Source organism: Miniopterus natalensis, chromosome 14 (genome assembly GCF_054644295.1).
Source record: "Miniopterus natalensis isolate mMinNat1 chromosome 14, mMinNat1.hap1, whole genome shotgun sequence".
Lineage (NCBI taxonomy): Eukaryota > Metazoa > Chordata > Mammalia > Chiroptera > Miniopteridae > Miniopterus > Miniopterus natalensis.
The window spans coordinates 9,891,315-9,911,198 of record NC_142094.1 but is presented as its reverse complement, the minus strand read 5'-3'; the positions used below and the strand labels follow the sequence as shown (position 1 = coordinate 9,911,198).

At 39.5% G+C, this 19,884-nt stretch overlaps 1 protein-coding gene across 2 annotated transcripts in view; it reads left to right on the top strand.

Annotated features, from left to right (window-relative positions):
* PARG (poly(ADP-ribose) glycohydrolase) overlaps positions 1–18,039 on the top strand; it is a 142,612-nt gene extending 124,573 nt beyond the window's left edge. For both annotated transcript variants that reach the window (XM_087824258.1, XM_087824257.1), the window contains exons 16-18: positions 2,568–2,673; positions 15,976–16,104; positions 16,865–18,039. In XM_087824258.1, the coding sequence (XP_087680384.1) occupies positions 2,568–2,673; positions 15,976–16,104; positions 16,865–17,034 (405 nt within the window). In that variant the 3' untranslated portion in view covers positions 17,035–18,039. The remainder of the gene's footprint in view (positions 1–2,567; positions 2,674–15,975; positions 16,105–16,864) is intronic.
* The last annotated feature ends 1,845 nt before the right edge of the window (positions 18,040–19,884 follow it).

Genomic DNA, 19,884 nt, shown 5'->3' with positions numbered 1-19,884 from the left:
TTCTATCTTCACCACTTCCTGGTTGGGGTCTAGTTTTTGCCTCTAGATACCCATATTTTCCTCCTGCCTTTTGTTTCTTAAAGTGCTCATTGCTACCTTCCACCTACTGTCCTGAGGTATGAATGCTTCCTTTTTCCCCTGTTTAAAGTCGTTTATTAGTAGAAAAATAAGTAGCTCTGTCATTGGTGAATGTCACGTCAGGATGTGACTCAGGTTTAGCTGGCTTTCTCTTACTCCTGCTGCTCTCATTAATCTCAAGTGCTCTGGCTCTGGGTGGGGAAAAAATGATTTGTTGCCTGTGTGGAGCTCTTGAGAGCACCTAGTACCTTTCTCCGTGAAGTCGGAACTTGGCACCTCTTTTAAGGTCTCTGTCCTTACCAATCTTTGTTTCTTATTAAAGTGATTCAGTTACTCCTGGAAAGGAAAGGATCCCCTGCCCTGGTTTCCAACGTTTGAGGCCCCCAGCTCTTCACTGGAGAAGCAGCATGGGTTGGCTCTCCGAAGGGGATTTAGAGGAGCTGGCTACTTCTCTCCTGTTTCTGACCTTGGAAATGCTTGGCTTTAACAGAATAAAAGAATTTTGTATTTAATTATTGTAAAGTTATTTTTCATATCTAGTAATTACTATGTAATTATTTTATCTCATTTCTGATTATCTTTTTAAAGTTTTACTTGATAAAAACACCAAATGCATGTTTGTTTCAATTTTATAGTTTGTTTTCATTTTGGCCATTTTTTAAGATAGTTTTTTGTTTGTTTTTGTAAAATTGGTTAATACTTTATATTAGATTTCACTTGTAATAATCTAAATATTTCAAATTCTCTGTTGTTAGGCTTTAGTTTAGAAAGCACATTTTATTAAAGAAAAGTTAGCCCAGATATGTATAAACAGCAGTGAGGAAGAGATTAAAACCATTCTGACAGTACAAAACAGAAATGACACGAGCTAGGAAGCTAAGAAATCTCTTCATCTAGGCATGTCAGGAGAATGTGACAGGCAACCAAAGGTATATGTCCTCTGACAGAGTTTGTTCCCTTTCCTGTTGGCATAAAGGCAGAGAGACTTATATCTTTCAAGAACCTGCTCAAAAAATTGAGGTCTTGATATTTTTTACCTGAAAGAAATGTTCAGAAGCTCCTTGCATCTGATTATACAGGTCATGTGTGAGCCCTGGTGTAAGCTCTGTGCCACGTCACTGAATAATGGTCTGGTAGCAGCTTGTGATTTATACATATCAGGATTTACAGCCTAGGAGAGGTGGCAGGAATAGCCTCGTTAATGCACCCAGACAGTGGGTAAAATATACTTTTATACCTTTGTTGAAACTTCAGAGCAATTTATGTCTATTGTGAGTTTCTTAGAGCATCTTTCTTTGTCCTTGGTTCCTCTCTGGGAGCATTTGTCACAGATCATTTTTATCTCCTTTCCAGTTCTGCATAAGCTGTGTTTCTGGCTTTGTTTCCTATTGAGAGAACCCAGGGAGATTTGCTTCGCCGTTGTATTCAACCCCTTAATACAGTCCTATAGTCTTAGGAAGCTAGGAGGCCCTAGAAGGCAGGAAGGCCAGCGAGGCTGACAGCAAAAGAGTTGGAAAATCAGAGCCTCTGAGGCCGTGAGCTGCAGTCTTCTCATATACACGATGAACTGGTCACTAATTCATACTTAGCCAGCATTCTTGGGATGTATTATTCTTTTCTCAGGTTACTGAGAAGTACATTTTAAAATATTTAGTTTAAAACTGCTTAAAACTACAGACTCTTGGAGCTGGAATGGATATTAAGGTTATTTTGTAATCAGGTATAGGAATCCCTTTTATAATATAGTTGCTTGCTTATTAAGTGTTTTAGTAGCAGAAAGCACATTTAAAAGCTACTCACAGTTATTAATCTAGTCCCAATAAATCAGAGAGAGAGTGCCGAGGAAATACAATAGTAATAACCCTTTACCTTAATGAAAAAATGGTGATCAAAAGCCTTCAAATAAAGCAATGTCTTAAGTGTCTTTCCTTCCTTTAGTTAGTTCCTGTTAGTTTGTAATTGAGATGCTATCAGCTCTTGAAATATCTCTGATATTTTCATTTATATGTCTTTGAATTGAAAAAAGAAACTGAGCCTGGCCGGTGTTGCTCAGTGTTTGAGCATAAAACCATGAACCTGGAGGTCATGTTTCAATTCCTGGTCAGAGCACATGCCTGGGTTGTGGGCTCGATCCCCAGTAGGGGGTGTGCAGGAGGGAGCTGACCGATCACTCTCTCTCCCTCTCCCTCTCCCTTCCTCTCTCTCTGAAATCAGTAAAAACATATTTTAAAAAAACAAAAACGAAACTGAGACCTGTATTGGTTTAAGGGCTTTGATTTGCCCAGCATCAAAGCAAATAAATATCAGAATTAACCATTTCTTTCTTTTTTGTATAATACCACAATTTTCTGTTTTTCCCTCTATTTTGGCCCTTAAGGAGAAAAAAAAAGAGAGATAACAAGCTTGGTAATGCTCCAGATACATCTCGTCAGAAAGACTGCTAGTGTCTAGTCGACTACTCATGTGCTGAAATTTCTTTCATCCTGCAGGCTTACTGCGGATTTATCCGTCCTGGAGTTTCTTCAGAGAATCTTTCTGCAGTGGCCACGGGGAACTGGGGCTGCGGTGCTTTTGGGGGCGATGCTAGATTAAAAGGTGAGTGTATAAGTTGTTAAAAGAAGGGAGAAAGGTTAGTCCTTCAAACTGGGTTTCTGATATTCTGTCATAATAAGAAACAGAAAGATCCAAGAGAAGAGAAAAAGAATATTTGACACCATCCTCTTTTTTCTTGTTGTGTTTAAAGGAATTTTATTTACTGTTTCCCTTCAGAGGTTACTTATTTCTCTGACCTGTCAGACATGGTACTTAGTTGAATAGAAAGAAGAATCCAAAATGGCTATGAAGTTTCACACCAGAGTACCCACTCAAGCATGTTCCTTCACAGAAGTGGTTTTTTGTTTACAGAACTATTTCTTTGACTCAGTCATTCATTCACCAAACTTATGGGGCATTTGCTGTGCTCTTGGCCCAGCAAGATCGGGCCGTCACCCAGACAGACAGGAAGATAGATGCTGAGGTTTCTGGCCTCGAAACCATGCTCAAGACCAGGCTCTGTGGCTGGCTCTGAGAATACAAGGTGGGTGATGGTTCCTGCTTTGGAATTCACAGGTTAGCATATGAGAGAAGCATAGACAGATGCAGCACACAGTGATGAGTGCACAGTGTGCGGTGTAATGCTTGGGAGAGCTGCACGAATGGTACACAAGAGGCGTTTGGGTACCCAAGAAAGCTAAACATTTATTGCATTTTATTGTTTGCAGTATAAAAATCACAAAACCTGATCAACAAAGCTTTTGGACATTTACCAGATTATGACATCTACTCTCAAAAGTATCAGTTATAGAAAATAGTACTAATGTCATTAATTAGGATGCTTACCATTCTTGCCAACTCACCTGGTTTGACTACACCAACTGGTTTGTGCCCGCAATACAGTGCTGACACTGCCTACCTGGAGTTTGTGCAGACCTCACAGGGTAAGGGCAAAGTCCCCCACAAGACCACCCCTACTTCAGACTCTACCCAGAAGTCTGAGGTGAAGGGTAGGTGTCCTCCAGACCACACAAAACTCTGACCAACTGGCCACAAGTTGGGAGGTTCCCACAATTCCCCTCAGATGTAATAATTCACTAGAGTGATTCACAGAACCCAGGAAGGTGCTATTACAATTTTATTATAAAGGATACACATCAGGTGAGATCTGGGAGAAAATACAAAGCTTCCACACCCTCTCCCTGTGATGTCAGAGCAGTGACTCTCCTAGCACATCAAGGTGTTCACCAGCCAAGAAGCTCCACTGACCTTTGGTGTCCCGAGTTTTTATTGGGACTTCATACATGGGCATCGTTCATTGGAACATTGGCCACATCATTTTCAACCCTCCCTTTACTCCCTGGAGTTCAATGACTGGAAATCCCAATGCTGAAGCTATCTAGGGGCCCGCTAGGAGTCACCTCATTAGCATAACAAAGACACAACCACTCAGGAATTTCCAAGGGTTTCTAAAGTTTGTGCCTGGAACCCAGGACTAAAAGCAGACAGAATGTTTGTTATAGGGCATTTCTCAAAGTAACAGGAACACAAAGCAAACATTGAGTGGCCAGCTGGCCTTAATAGCCAAACTAGAGATTGACAGCATCCACCTTGTTGGGAATAACAGCTGAGTCTGTCATATTTGATGAGTCTCTTATTTTTATAAAAATGACGCATGTTTATTATTTTAAATCCAGAAAGTTATCCTAATGTATGTGAAAATCACCAGAATTCACTGTTAAGTTTTTGGTGACCAGCCTTTCAGACATTTCTGTGTAACAGTCTTTGTAACCACATGACATTAATAAGATCACACCATATATTCTGTGCTCTAATTCCTCATTTTGCAAACCTTACAGTCTCATGGATGGCTTTCACAACAACAAATGTGGATCTGCTGTTAACATTTTTAATAGCTGCGTGCTAGTCTGTTGTACGTACCTACGTACCATAATTTCTCTCACCAATTCTCTACTCGTAGACGGTTTATTTTCTTTATCTTATATGATAAGCAAAACTACAGTATGTAATTGTATATGCTGTATATAATTGTTTTATTAAAGTTAATTCCTAGAAGTAAGATTAATGACTCAAAAGATGTATATACTTTATATATTTTTATACTTACAGCAAATTGTCCTTCTGAATTACATTGTCTTCCTTACAGGGGTACCCTCACAAAAATGGGATTGTCAGTCTTTTAATTTCTCTGAGGTTCAACATATTTCAAGTGTTTATTCGTCATTTTTAGTAATTTTGTGAATTGCTTTTTCATGTCTTCTGCCCATTTAGCTCTTAGGGAGTTATTCTGATTTTTCATTTGCTAGTAATAACTCTTTGTATATTAAGAAATATTAATTATTTAAATGTCACATGTTTCAGGTATTTTTCTCAGTGTTTTTCATTTATTTCAGCCTGTTGGTTTGTTGTCCTGTGGAGTTAATTTTTACATGTTTGTAGTTTTGTGATATGTTTAAAAAATCTTCTCTCTTTTTTTATTCTAAAGACTTTTGCTCACATTTTCTTCAACTCAAAAATAAAAATTGCCTGTTGTTGTTTTCAGTGTTTTGAAAGTCTATGGAAAAAAATTTCTGGGCTTTATTTTATGAAATTCTTTATCATCCTGAATTTGTTTGAGGAAACCTGTTTTTCACTCTGGACTTATTGATCTTATGACACACTTTTTTCTGTTTTTCTTTTAAGTAAAATGAATGGGTACATTGATATCATCCATCCAGAAACCACGTCTGTCATAAGCTTGGTTGTTTGTGCTGGACAATTTAGGAAGCTTTATAAATGTGTTTCTTTCACTTTTTTCTTTATGGCATAAAGCCTTTCAGGCTGCTGATTGCTTCTGCTGGTGACTATCAAGTATAGTAATAAAAGATTTTCATTATGTAATTCATTTTCTCTGTTATTGAGATTTAAACTTTGGAGTGACTTTTTTACCTCTCCCTCCCCTTTATTTGCTTGAATAATCATTAAAAAATTAGAAGTAGTCACACTGTCCTTCAGGGAGGGGTTGTTTACTAAAACTGATTTTGGAAAGAAAGACGTATGGTACATCTATGCAATGGAATATTATTATTATTTTAATATATCTTTATTGATTTCAGAGAGAGGAAAGGAGAGAGAGAGAGGAGAGAGAGAAATATCAATGATGAGAGAGTCGTCATTGATCGGCTGCCTTCTGCATGACCCACACTGGGGATCGAGCCCGCAACGCGGGCATGTGCCCTGACCGGGAATGGAACCTTGGCCTCCTGGATCCTAGGTCATTGCTCAACTGCTGAGCCACACCTGGCTGGGTTTATGCAGCCGCCATTAACTGTTGCAGAAATATTACCAATGACATGGAAGGATTCTTTTAGAATCTGCCAAATTGGGGGGAAATGCACAGTATACATAATATAAATCATTTTTTAAATTAAATTATGAACACAAAGGTTCATACATAAATTTGAGGTTCTCTATGTTTTATCTGTTTGTATGCAAAGATTAACTTGGTCATCTCTAGGTGAGTGATCTAGATGTTTTTTCTTTTTAATCTGTATTTTTCTGTTCTGAGCATACAGAGTGGGACAAAAGTAGGTTTACAGTTGTGAGTATACAAAACAGAGTTTATTCTTGTATTATTATTTATTGATTATTGTATTACCTTCCATAAGAATAACTGTAAACCTACTTTTGCCATACCCTGTATATTGGTTTTGTAACAAAAAATATTATCAAAAAATTTTATGACAACATAAATAGATCTTGAGTGCATTATGCTAAATGAAATAAGTGAGACGGAGAAAAACAAATACCATATGACCTTTCTTATATGTGGAATCTAAAAACAAAACAAGAAACTGCTCATACATTCATAGATACAAAGAATAGGTTGGTGGTTGCCAGAAGTGGGAGTGGGGGTGTGAAACTGGTGAAGGGGGTCAAAAGATACCAACTTCCAGTTATAAAATAAGTAAATCATGGGGCTACAATGTACAGCATGACAACTATAGTTAATAATACTGTATTGTATATTTCAAAGTTCCTAAAACAGTAATCTTGAAAGTTCTCGTCACAAGAAAATAAATTTTTTAAATTATGTACGGAGGTGAATGTTAACTAGACTACTGTGGTGATCATTTTTTTTTTTTTAATATGTTTTTATTGACTTTATTGAGAGAAAGGGAGAGGGAGAGAGAGATAGAAACATCAACGATGAGACTCATTGATTGGCTGCTTTCTGCATGCCCCGCACTGGGGATCAAGCCTGCAACATGGGCATGTGCCCTTACCTGGAATCAAACCTCAATCTCCTGGATCCTAGGTCAACACTCAACCACTGAGCCACGCCGGCCAGGCTATTTATTTCTCAATATCAAGTCATCAAATCATTATGTTATATACCTAAAACTGATATAATGTTATAGATCAATTATATCACAATTTTTAAAAGTTAGCCATCAGAATAGTATAAGCTCTTCTTTTATAAGCTCACCTCTTATTAGTCACATCACAGACATGAGCAAAGGAGGCATTTAAATTCTAGATTAATCTCTAATAGAAGAGAGCACCAAGAAAGATATGTTTGCTAATGAACTAGTATTGAGGAGATAGAGCAGGTACATAAGTAAGAGTTAGAGGTCCTGGCCCAATCCAGAGGCTGGACAGATGATACAAAGTTGGGAAACTAACCCCCCGGAGAGCAGATAAACAGGGCCAAGATTAACATTTTCTCTACTGGCCGTCCTTATCAGTCCCTAGGTCTCACCACAGACCTTCCACAAAGACTTCTGGACCGTCAGCTGTTCTCCCTACCTTATAAGAGAAAGAAGGAAAGAAGGATAGTAAAAAAAAATCATAGAGGGAAAACATGGGGATATGTAAATTCTTAAACTTGTAATTCTCTTACTAGAAATAAGGCAAACGTTTTTAATACGTGTGTTACCTAATTGTACATGAGTTTTGCAATTTATAACAATTTAATTTTGAACTTCTTTCATTGTATATTATGCTTACAGCTATTAGGAGAATATTTTTCACATATTTATTAATTCAATAGACACTTATTAGCAATTTTCTGCCCCAGGCAGCCAATGACCCTAGAAGCCAGAGGTTAGGAAAGAAGGGACATGGCGAAGAGGGAAGGGCTTAGTGCCTGTCCCCCAGCTGGACCGTCTTTCTGAGCACCCTGTGGAGACCCATGGAAAAGTTTTTGAGTGACTGTGAACTCTTATTTCTGGGGCTCCTAGTTATTCCAAAGTGACTCTTCAGTGCACACTTGGCTTTTAACATTTTGTTAGTTGTAACTGATTTATTCTTACCCATTTGTATGGTGGCCACCTCTTCTGTGCTCTTTCAGAAATAATAGTATCTGTGTTTCTTCTTTTTTTTTTAAATAAGAGAACATTTATTTATAAAATCATAGAGGTAGAAGAAGCAATTCCTAGAAGAAATGGCTGAGGAAATGAGTTATAGAGGCAAAGGAAGGGCCCTTGGAGCTTGGGAGTGAGGAAGGTACAGTAATGGTAACACACCTGGGGTGGGGGTGAGGGAGAATGAAGAGGAGGGGACGGTGTGGGTGTGCTCCTGGGAGGGAGAGCTCCTGGTTCATCTCTTCTTGAGGGGCTTGTCAGACTGGTTATTTTGCAAACTCAGTTCCTGGTAGACTCTGGAAAAGTTACGATTCTGTAGATCACTTGGCCTTTTCTCATTGTTAAGGTGGAAGCAATATGGCTCTTTGCAGCTTTATTTATCTCACCTCAGTAGAGACGTGGAGTGGGCTCCTGCCCTGTCTACCACCAGGCACCCGTGAGATTTTTAGTAGGTAATTTAAAACCATTTCTAAATGGTAAGTGGTTTTGTTTTTGTTTAAATGTTTCTTTTATCTGTTATTCCTAATTTTATTGCATGGTAATCAAAGAGTGTAGATAATATTTCTACTTTTTGGAGAGTTTTGAGCTTCTCTTTGTGGCCTAACATAGTCCATTGTTGTAGATATTATGTTGGAAGTTGGAAGTTGCCTCTGAGTGGTATAGAACTTACTCCACATCAGTTGGATTCTGTACCGTTAGGTCAGGCCCTCTATCGCTCCAGTCTTGTCATCTCGCTTTGTGAAGGGATTGGGTGCACCAGGAAAGGTAGAGTGGTGCACTAACGTTTTTGTTTTATTGTGTTTTTGTCCATTTCTTTTTGCATTTCCTTCGGTGTTTATTTTTTCTGTTTCCATATTGTTTCCTGACTTGTGAGAGATTATGCCCTTGCTAGTTTAGCATAATTAAAATGTATCTTGATGTTGACCTTCACTACCCAAGAGTGACTTGCAAATACAGTATGCTCAGAGAATTTCTGTTTAACAAGTTTATTCAGCAACTTCTGCATGCCTTTTGTTAATCTATAGTTTTGCATTTTTTCCCCCAATTTTGCATATTCTTAAACTGTTTATATCTGGCTAATTCCTTCTGTTTTTTTAAGATTCCATTCTAGTGTTAACTATTCCACAAAGATCCCTCTTCCTTTCTCTCCTACCGTGCAAAATAGTTCTGTGTTAGGATTCTTTCAATTACAAGAGACGCTAATGTACCTTATCACTTAAGCATGAGAGGGTATTTTATTGGCCAATGTGGCTGAGAAAGGCAGAGCAGAGTTGGCCTCTGGGATGACTGGATCCTGAGGTTAGATGCTTCCTCTTATGTGTGTTGGTGCGGCCCTGCCTGCTTTTTTCAAGATGATGGCCTCCTTCTCTTCTACTTTCATTGGATATCTCCGCATGGCAGGAGCAGTGACCAAATAGTTCCAGGCTTACAATATTGCAGTAAAGTCCCTAGGGTAAAGGAGGACTCAGATTAAAAATGCTGTGGAGCCCTGGCCAGCGTGGCTCAGTGGTTAGAGTGTCAGCCCTCACACCAAAGGGTCATGGGTTCAATTCCCAGTCAAGGGAACATACCTGGGTTGCAGGTTCGATCCCTGACCTGGTCAGGGTGTGTGCCGGAGGCAACCAATCCATGTGTCTCTCTCACATCAATGTCTCTCTCTTTCCCTCTCCCTCTCTGCCCCCCCTTCCACTCTCTATTAAAAAAAAAAAAAATTCTGTGGAAATATTCTCATTTGATCAACTTAGATCACTTTCCCCTCCCTTGGACCAAATCATTGTAATCAGGGAGTCAGTAAACACTGAACACGTCCTCTAATAATATTAAGAGGATATCCAGTTGATTTTTATTATATATTTTACATTAAACAAAGTATTCTGAGATTATAGAAATTTATATAAATTTGTTTTCTTTCATAACTTAAGTCCCATTTATATCAAACCTAAATGATGTCTTTACTAGTTATTTTGCTATTTTGGAATCAAGATAGATAACTCTGGAAAAATCAATGTTCTAGAAAAGATTGGAAGCTGGACAGTGCTGATAAATCATTTTCTGTCACATTGTGCTTGGCCTGCCCGTCTCTTTGGCTGGGGTTTGGGGGAGGTCTGGTGGTGGAAGTGGGGGGGGGTGGCTATCAATATAAATGGAAGGCAGACGAGGCGCATCGTGGGCCAGCCCGCCGGCCTGTCTGCCACCGGTTCCGCTCTGCTTCCTCTGTGGGAGCGCATCGTGCCCTGCGCTTCTCTTGGCCTGGCCGCTGCGCACCGTGACCTGGGCGACACTCCTTAACCTTTCTGCATTGTTCCCTCCCGTGGCGTATTCAGAGGGACCGGGTGAGGGGAATGGTTGTTATCAGCACCTGGTAGATGATGCCACTGAGTCAGTGAATCTGGGAAATGGCTTTTGGATTTTTTTTTAACTCTGGAAGTTGCTGAGATCAGCCAGGTTTAAGAAAAGCTGCATTCTCTCCTTTAGTTTACATAGTTACTCTTCTGGTTGTAGACTCATCTTTAAGATGAGGAGACAAGGGGTGTGTGTGTGTGTGTGTTTGTTTTATTAATAATACTCACCCAAGGATATTTTTCCATTGATTTTTGAAACATCGATATGAGAGAGACACATCGATTGGTTGCCTCTGGGGGACTGGGGATCGAACCTGCTACCCAGGTACACACCCTTGACCAGGAATTGAACCTGAGACCCTTCAGTGTGAGGTCCAATGCTCTAACCACTGAGCAACACCGGCCAGGACAACCAAGGTTTTTAGAGAGACTAATAAACCTGTTCAAAGAGAGACAGCTAGTAAGTGTCAGAACCAACATTCAAATTTGGCCTGTCATCCTCAAAAACCAATATGTGTTGTTATTATTATTAAACGTGTTGAATGCATTCTGTGTTTCAGGAATTGTACTAAGGGCTTTTCTTACATTAGCTAGTAACAGCCTATTAAGTAGGTTTTATTTTTATCTTTAGAGGTGCGATAACTGAGGAACAGAGTACTAGGTAACTAGCCTGGGATCACAAGGATATTGAGTGGCAGTGCTAGAATTCAAACTAGAATTCATGCCCAAGGGCTCAGTGTCTCTGCTCTTGCTATTACTTTATCGGCCAAACTCTGTATCTGGACCTAGATTTGGGAGTTGGCATTCTAGAGATGGTGGTTGAATTCTTGTAGAGAAAGAGCTTTTAAAGCAAATGAAAGGACCAAATATTGAGCCTTTAGTAATATTCACTGGGGGGTGCGGGGGTGTAGCCAGAGGACAAGACCAATTAGAGAATGAGAGCTGGCCTGGCAGAGCAAGCTAAGGCCTTTGCGTCTGGCAGCGGTGCTTGAGCCTTCAAGATGGGCGGCCACGTGGGCTAGCGGGCAGCCTGGGTTAACAAAGGACATCAGTAGTACTTTCAACTCTGCTGTTTTAGCCCGCTTGCCAGCATGCATTTAAATAATGTAACTAAATAAACAGTTTGAGGCAATTCTTCCGACAGGCATAGGGTAAATTTGCTTGGAGTAGAGCAGAATGACTTGGCAGGGCAGCTTCACAGCATGGGGGTCAGGGCGTGAGTTTTCCAGTCAGACTGCCTGGGTTCCACCTCAGCTCCACTCCTTTTTGCCTCTGTGACCTAAAACAAATTACTTAACCTTTGGTGGCTATACTTCCTTATTTTCAAAATGAAGGTAATACTAATATTGACCCTGTTCAGTTTTTGTAAGCATTAAGTGACTTAACCGCTGTAAATCTTGAGTTTGTGCTTATGGAGCAGTCAGAACCGCTCAACGTGCTGTAGGATAGGAGATCAGAATTAGCAGCTTTTACTAACATTACCTCAGACCACACCTTGGTATGAGTATCCATCATTTTACTCATTTTTGTTTGGTTCATCTATTACAAGAGGACACTGTGAATTGTTTTTTGATGTTATTCATATTTATTTTAACTTTTTTCATAGCTTAACATTGATGCCAAAAAGAAAATTAAAACCAAGCTCCCTGCAGGTTAATTTAAGTGATTATTTTGGCACCTACTTGTGTTTCAAGTTAGATTTTGATGCTTTTGTGTCATACTTGGAGTCAGTCCACACATCCTATTAGATTTGTGATGCAAGAGAGTTCACTTAACTCATAGACACAATTCTCTAGATTTACAAAGGTCTTGAAGGTGTTATAGATAGTAGGGTCTAAAGACGATTCTATTTAAAATGATCTTTTATTAGTGCTTACTGATTTATCTAGGATTAAAAGTAACATATATTTCTGAAATTTTTATTTCTGAATTTATAGTCTAATACCCAATGGAAGAAGAAAAATTATAGCAGAGATTATGGAATTCTACACTCAGAGTCTTTAGGGATCTGATTGAACTCCTTCATTGCATAGCTGAGGAAAATACTGGAAAGAGAGTTACGTGACTTGACGAAAATCATAGAGCTGATAGGTAGCAGAAGGGTAAGGACTGAACTAGGTCTCCTCCTACCTTCAGTCTCAGCTTGTCTAACATGTTTATGTTACAACGTGCACCCAAACAGAAGTAGATGTGAAATCAAGAACGTAATGTGAATTGCTGTCTTTTCTTAGGAGCTAGCCTCCTTTTGGTGGCTGTCAAGCTTATCCCTAAGAGCCTATCCACAGGGACAAAATGGCCTGTGAAGCATGTTAAAAAAATTTTTTTATTGATTTTAGAGAGAAAGGATGTGGGGGAGAAAGAGAAAGAAAAACATGGATGTGAGAGAGAAATATGGATTTGAGAGAGAAACATCTATCAGTTGCCTACTGCTCATCCCCTACTGGGGATTGAGCCCGAAACCCATCACATGTCCTGACTGGGAATCAAACCAGCAACCTTTTGGTGCACCAGATGACACCCAACCAACTGGGCCACACTGACCAGGGCTTTTTTTTTTTTTTCTTATAAGAGTGTGTCTGAGGGGAACTGACAACATATGCCAGGAAACAAGATCTCAGATGCTCCTGGCTTGTGAAGCACTTTAAAAATAAGCTTTCTAGAGAAATTAATTTTAAACTTTTTGCCAATATTTCACTTCTTAAATGGCAAATGACCAGTTTATAGTATTTCTGTATATAAGGAGGAAATAGGACTAAAAGGACATTTCTTTAGGTCTCTCTTTCTCTCTGTTTTAAATGGGAAATACTTAAAGCTAAATATTCATTCAAACTGAAAGGTAAGAAATGACACCTCTTGGTAGAGGAAAATGACGATTCATTAGTTCCCATTTTTATATGTAGTTTAGGTTAATTAGGAACCTTTTGAAATGGCGTGTATTGAAGCTTTAATGTATGCACAAGTTGGTTGAGCAGTTTTAATTAAAACATCTCTATTTTGAGATTAATTACTTTCAGTACTCTGAGATTAATGAGGCCTAGTCATGTTGTGGATACTCAATAAATATTAGTTTGGAAATTAGGAAATACTTTGGTATTTTAGAATCTCACATGTAGTATAATGTCTTTTTAAAAACTTTATCTTTATTTATTTAAGTTTATCTTTATTGTTGAAAGTATTATAGATGTCCCCTTCCCCCCCACTACCCCTCCACTCCTACCCCCTCTTCAGGCTTTTCCCACACAATTGTCTGTCCACGGGCTAAGAATACAATGTTTTCTCTATAAAATACATTATAGTTATTAATTTCATAATTATGCATTGATAGACTTTTTTATCTACTCTATCATCTATGTTCCAATTTTGTCAGGCGGCCTAATAAAACCATTTATAGCCTTTTTGCCCTTCAATACAGAGTCTAGAGACAGGTATTGCATTTATTTGTTATGTCCTGTAGCCTCCTTTTGAATCTGGAGTGTTTCTCCAGCCTTCTTTGTCTTTTATGACATCAATATGTTTAAAGAATACAGTGTTCCTTGAGTTTGTTTGCTGTTTCCTTGTGGTCAGTGTGAGGCTCTTCATTCTCAGAGCACTGCATGGGTGATAGTGTCTAAGGCACTTGATGGCCATCTGACCCCACTGGTGGTATTAGTTCTGATCACCTAGTCAAGGTGTTGTCTGATTTCTCCACTGTCTAGATTTTAAGTTTTTCCCCTTTCTTGTAGCTAATAAGTAGTCTGTGGGAAGACACTTTAAGACAAAATTTCCCTTAGAGTTAGCATCCTTTCATGATTTTTGCCAGATCCAATCTTTGCCTTGATGGTTGCAAAAGAGGATTATCTCATTCCAGCAGTATCTCCACACTTACTGGTTAGTCTTTGGCTTTCTCCTATGAGCAAGTCCCCTCCTTCCTTTCTCTGTTTATTATGTATTATCAGTGTGGACTCAGCGATTAGTATTTTTTCAGTAGTTTGTCATTTATTACTGTGCTTAATATTTTGGTGCTTAGCTTCCAGATTTGGCTAGTGGGAGCGTCTTCAAATTGGCTCCTGTATTCATGGGACAAACTCCCATGAATTTTTTTTTTCCTGTCATTTTTTTTTTTTTTTAACATTTCCTTACTTTCTGGTATAGCAAAATATTTTGGGCTTGTCTTCTGCTTGTCCTGTTCCAACCATGGAATTAGGCATTTCCCTGAGGAATCCTACTTCTTTTAGGGGGAGTGGTATTAGATACCAAGATCTGGGCACTAGGTGTGCTCACTGCTACTGGGATGTCTTCATTTGAGCTTTTCCAGCAGACAAAGCAAGAGATGCGCTCTCTCTCTCCCTCTCCCTCCCTCTCTCTTTCCCTCTCTCTCCCCCTCTCTCTCCCCCTCCCTCTCTTTCCCTTTCTCTCTCTCTCCCTCTCTCTCTGAGACACACACACACACACACACACACGTATTTAGATGTTATGAGCACATACCAATGTCTTCCATTTCAATGCATCTGCCAGAGATTCTTGTCTTTTCCCATTAGAGAGATCCCCAGCTCCAACAATATCAACATTTACTCATTTGCTCAATCCTGAAATATATTTAAAATACTTTCAGAATTGCTTTGCCTGTACTACTGTGGTAAGCAAATAGAGTAAAAAGAGTGCGCAATTTGTTTGTAATTCTTTCCTTCATGCCCAGGACTGAGGGTATATTAGTGAAACACTGTTCGTAAGTTATGTTAGTTCTTTCTTTCACCCTCTCCTTTTTCCTTCCCCTTCAGTGTAGTTCTTTTGTTCTTTTGAAATAAAATTAGGCTCATTTGTTTTAGTTTGCTTTTAGTTATAGGCTCCTCCTCATTCCTATTCATACTGTTTTAATTTTATTTTTTGAAATGTAGAATATTAACATGTTTTCATTCAAAACTATGCAAAACTTACCCTGTTTTAGTTCAGTTTTCACCTCCTTTTTTTTTGTTAAGGAAAAAGATATATAATTAGTAAAAGGGCATTTATTGTACCTGTGTGCAGTTTTGTTATTTCAAATAAATTTTGTCTGTTGAGATGAAGATGATAAAGAAACTTAATTTTTGGAAACATACTTGTCTCAGTGATTTGTAACGTTGGTTCCTGGGGATGGTTTTCCCTTCCCGGCACACCAAGGTCACCTCCAGTGCTTCCAGTAGCATTCGCTCCACTGGCAGTGGCTGGGTAGAGGTGGGAGTGCAGGAGGAAGGAGGGTGCTTCCGTAGGGCTAACGAGGGCGTGCAGCCTCGCACCTGCAGAGACTGCGATACAGAAGACCAGTCGCTGTGTAATGAGACAAAATAATTAGGTAAGCGAACACAAGCATTTTAGTTCCAGATTAATATAAGCAGGAAGAAACACCACCTTAGTGCCTTGACTGTGCTGCCTCAAAGGCCCCTTCGTTTTCCCACGAAGGTGCTTGATGGGAATTCCGTGGCTCAGTGACAATCTCAGCGGCATGTCTGAGAAGTCGCACAACTGGATGATTTATACCCGTCCTCTAGTTGCCATTTCTAATAATGTGCGTGTTGGGTTTATAAATCTTTAATGCAGGATAAATCTCTGGCACACTGGCTATAATATAGCTGGTTGAAAGAACTAAAGGCGCTTTCATGGGGAGTGTCATAGCATAGCCATGTTTTTTCTCTTTGCTGCAGCCTTGATACAGATACTGGCAGCTGCTGTAGCTGAGCGAGACGTGGTTTATTTCACCTTTGGGGACTCGGAATTGATGAGAGACATTTACAGCATGCACACTTTTCTCACTGAACGGAAACTGACTGTTGGTAAGCAGGAGATGGTAGCTGGATAGATTTAACAGGAGGAGCACCTGCTAAACTTGGATGGATCACAGGGAATAAGAAAAAATGAAGTGGGATTTTTGAGGGTTGTGGGGGATGGTCTTAGGCAACATTTGTAGAACCATTTTTTTCTGGCAAAGTGTCATCCACAATCTTGAAAGGGTGTATCAGCTTATTAAAGTAAAGCTGAGAAGCTGGAGTCTCCCATTTCTATATCTGTATGTACAGGAAACTAAGAGAAGAGAAGGCGTGGGGGTCAGCAGCCTTGTCCCTAGTCACGTTTATCAGACACGCCGGCATGCTCAGCTAGTGTGTGCCAGCTGCGCACGAAAGGGGAGCTGAGTGTAGAATTAGAGTTGCTGCAAACCCCAAAACGATGCATGGGTAATCCACTAGACAGGGTGGGGCAAAAGTAGGTTTACAGTTTTTCATATAGAAAATGTAAGAATAAATAGTAAGAATAAGAGTGAACTCTTGTTTCATGCACTCATGACTATAAACCTACTTTTGACCGACCTTGTATATAGCCTGTTGTGATCATGAGCTAATAAATAGCTTATTTAAGTTATTTTTAAAAATTTGTCTTTCTGTCAGGAAAGCCCTGCAGGCATAAGAAATTCATACTCTATTTTCAGTAGTCAGGTGTAAGCGTATTTTCCTTAGATTACAATACAGCTGAGTGTTCTGTAGTCATTTTATCTGTCTACATACCTTAATGTGCAATTGGTCTGTCCTTTCTCCCCAGGAGAAGTGTATAAGCTGTTGCTGCGCTATTACAACGAGGAGTGTAGAAACTGTTCAAGCCCCGGACCCGACGTGAAGCTCTACCCGTTCATCTACCATGCTGCTGAGTCCTGCGCGGAGACCGCCAGCCAGCGGGACAGAGGCCCGCGGCCCGAGGAGCGCAGTGAATAGGACCTCCTCCCGCTTCTCAGCAAACAGCCCGTCTGAATCGTCAGCTGTGATATATGAACTGACTTAATATAAACGTGTGTAATCCACACTGTATGCAGGGATGCAGTCCCTCCCACACATGCAGCTGTCAGTTTGTTCCTCTAAAGCCCCCTCCGTCCTGACTTACACAGACCTGAAATTTTTCCCCATTTTTTTATTTCAGTCTTCACTCTTCGATTATCTTCCTTTCACCCATCAGATTCTGTGTGAAGTCCCTGAAAGGCTGTGCTCATCCATCAGGTCTCTTTTTCGATGCCTGTATGTTACACAAATGGCTCTGCAGCCAGCAGATGCGGTGATGCCAGGGAAGAAGTTGAAGCCCAAGAATCTCCAGCTGGGTCTGCTAAAGATCACTTCACGGGCTTCCGTCCCGGCTCCCATACGATTGCGTTGTTTGAGCTGGTCAGAGCTTTTTTCCTGCATGTTCCATAATACAGATCTCCTGGGTTAAGACAGTTTTGTATTTAAGCAGAATAATTTCCAGAAATAGTTTCTTTGACGCATCACCTCTGTCTGTCATTGTTGTCGGTCCTTTTTTCCCTGATCAGTTTTTATTGATAATGGTTTTTGAAACTGACCAAGATGGAAGAAAAGGTAGAATAAAAGAGAATTTCCCCAAATGATGTTTAAAAAAAATAGATTCAAGAGAGTTGAAGGATTTTTTGTTTCTTGAGATGTTTTCTTTTTTAATTAGGATTATTGTTTGTTCCTTGGTGCTTGAGGCATCTTCATACAACCAAAGTTTACGAACTGGGAGCTTCGTGCTGATCTGTACATACTGAGGTTTCTCTGGCATTCAAGGTTACATAGTTAATAAGTTTTCATTAACAATCATTTGTCAGAAACTCCCACATTATCTATATTTTATATATAATATAAATATATCTTCTGTAATTGTGTCTCTGGGCAACCACATAAAATCTAAATAAAACTGGAGTTGTGGAAAATGATTCCATTTAAGCTTTATCAGGGCCTCTGTTTCAGATCCTTTATTTACAATTGTGTCCATTTAAAACTCGCAACAAGCAAATAGTGAAAGCCAGTACCAATTCTGTGTTAATGGAGAGTGGAGTTCAATCACAAAAGCACTTACTTCTGTTTCTAAAATAATCCTAAACCATAATGTTGAAGTTCTACTTTATAATCAACTGTCAGAAAAAGTTATTGGAAGTCAAATCCTATTAATAAGGAGTTTTGGTAGATGGCCTGGTATCAGTATTAGCAGGGAAAGAATGGGGGCTTGGCCAATGTCTGTAACGTTTGTGTTTCTATAGATTGAGAGGTTAATGGAATTTAGCACCTGAAGGCATCTGCTTATTATTAATGAAGTTCTTTACCATAGTAACTAAGATTTTTATTCATGTCCCTAAATTGGAGATTTCTGGCTTTATTTCTGCTGGTAGTAAGGTCTCCTCCTTCCTTTCCACCCATTCTGTGCTTTGGTAAACATTCATAGTTATATTTTACTTCTTTATTCTAGCTCCATATTTCCCCCTGACCCAGCCCTAAGACTGAGGGAACAGTTCTTTAAAACACTGAAGAGTGTAGGATGGTTCCCGTGGTGGCTAAGCTGGTTACATACAGTTAAGAAGACCACCCAGAGATTACAAAATGTACCGTTTAAAAAATTACTACAAATTAGATTATGATATAACAGTGTTTAGAAGTATTTGGATTTCAGATGCCACAATGTGAAAGAAAAGTTCCTTGCGGAATTAGCGAAATATGTGAATACTCTGAAATACTGTGCCTCACACATGTCCAACAGAAGATTAGAGTACACATTTTAGGCTACAGTGGTACCTCAGTTTTCGAACGTCTCCGTTGACGAACATTTCATTTTACGAACACCGTAAACCCAGAAGGAAATGCTTCGGTTTTCAAACACACTTCAGAAGTGAACAGACCATATGGCTTCCACTGCAGGCAAGATCCTGAGGCCTAGCTGTCGGCTGTGGGTTCCTCGGTTTTCGAACATTTCAGAACTCGAGCAATCGTCCGGAACAGATTATGAAAACCGAGGGACCACTGTATTACCAATTCTATAGAGAGTATATTTCTTCCTGAATACTGAGTGTCTATGCCTAAGTTCATAGGTTACTGTCCCAAACCTTAATAGAAATCGCAACATTCTGACATGATGGTCTCCACCTTCTCACCACCAAGGACCCCTTTTATTGTTCAAGGTCCCCATATTTTGAAATACTTTGATATCAAGTAAAATGCATTTGTTAAGCTAATTGTTTTCATTTTTCATCAATTAAATGTGTGGTGTTCAGGCTGAGAGAATGTAACTCCAGCTAAAACAGAAGAAACCTCCATGTTTTTATCCCCATCTTCAACAATTACCATTCAGAGCGAATCTCACTTGCGCTGTGTCTCCCCGTTACCCACCCCGAGTTATTTGAAGTTTACCTCAGACATTCTATTTCATCTGTAAATGAATGTCTCTAAAAGACATTACCGCAATATCGTTACACACACATTAAAATGATGGAGAAAGGACTTTTGATTCCAAATTTCTTTTCCCTATCCTTCCTGCTAAGTACAGCTAAAAAATCCTGATCATGATATATAAAATATAAGACGATGAAAGGTGGGTGGGAGAGAAGAAGGCAGACTGGCCAGGGGCCTGGGGAACCAAGGAACACAGTGTGAGCTTCCGGGATTCCTTATTTCCTCATATGTCCTGTACCGATTACTGGAAAAAGTGACAACTCCAAACTTTGAGTGCAAATAAAGATCCCAGAAAATCCTGCTCTCTAGCCAAAGGACCAGAAAGGACAGCTTAACAAGACAGAGAACTTATAT